The 811-nt window shown below is 52.7% G+C and overlaps 1 protein-coding gene across 1 annotated transcript in view; it reads right to left on the bottom strand.

The window, feature by feature from the left end:
- The window catches only part of LOC104129826 (torsin-1A), a 5,295-nt gene extending 4,657 nt beyond the window's left edge, over positions 1–638 (bottom strand). The window contains exon 1 of the mRNA XM_009642799.2: positions 322–638. Coding sequence (XP_009641094.1) covers positions 322–606 — 285 coding nt within the window. The 5' untranslated portion in view covers positions 607–638. The remainder of the gene's footprint in view (positions 1–321) is intronic.
- Between the last annotated feature and the right edge of the window lie 173 nt (positions 639–811).

An 811-nucleotide genomic window follows, 5' to 3' on the forward strand; every position in this document is an offset into this window, starting at 1 on the left:
TGCTGAACCACGCTTATCCTTAAGTCAGTCACAACTCTAAACAAAGCATGGAACAAAAATTAACCATATCAGTCTTCCCTAAAGAGAGGCTCAAAACATGTGCAAAAAACTTTACATTCACAGGAAAACCAGTCCTGATGGATGTTAGGATTTACCCAGTTCCATACAAAAGATCCCCAAACTGGCACAGGCTACATTTTACTGCGTAAAATAACATCTAGGCCTGTAGTACCGATTGTGCCATAACATTTATAATTCACTACAGCAGTCCCTGCAGCAGAGCTGTACCCCACCGCCACGGGTTCCACAGCACACTCTTACCTTGTAGAGATTGATGCTGTGAGCGTGAGGAAAGTGTAACGTTGCCACGAACTGATGGACATATTTACTCTGCAGACCTCTTTTGTAAATGCTTTCGGCAACTATTTTACTGACAAAGTTTTTGCCTGTTCCAGTCCACCCATGCAAGGAAAGGGCAAGAGGCTTTTTGGTGTTGGTGTTGTTCAAGAAGCCCTTCACAGCCTTTACAACCACCTTGTTCACCAGGTGCTGCCCGAACAGCTTCCTGTCCAAATTCTCCTGCAGACCTGGATGGAGAGACCACATTGTCAACGGCAAGGAGGGAGACGGGCACAGGAGGAGGGTCCAGCACCCACCCCGGTGCGAAGGCTGCCAGCCCCAGGCCTGGGGACAGAGGGCTGGCCGAGCTGGAGCAGCCCTGCAGCCCACGGGGAGGCCCCCGGTCCCTGCCCGGCTCCCGGGGCCTCTGCACCGCCCAACGCCCTCCTGCCACCCCCGCAACGTCCCCCCG

This window comes from Egretta garzetta, unplaced genomic scaffold (genome assembly GCF_000687185.1).
Source record: "Egretta garzetta isolate BGI_Z169 unplaced genomic scaffold, ASM68718v1 scaffold497, whole genome shotgun sequence".
Lineage (NCBI taxonomy): Eukaryota > Metazoa > Chordata > Aves > Pelecaniformes > Ardeidae > Egretta > Egretta garzetta.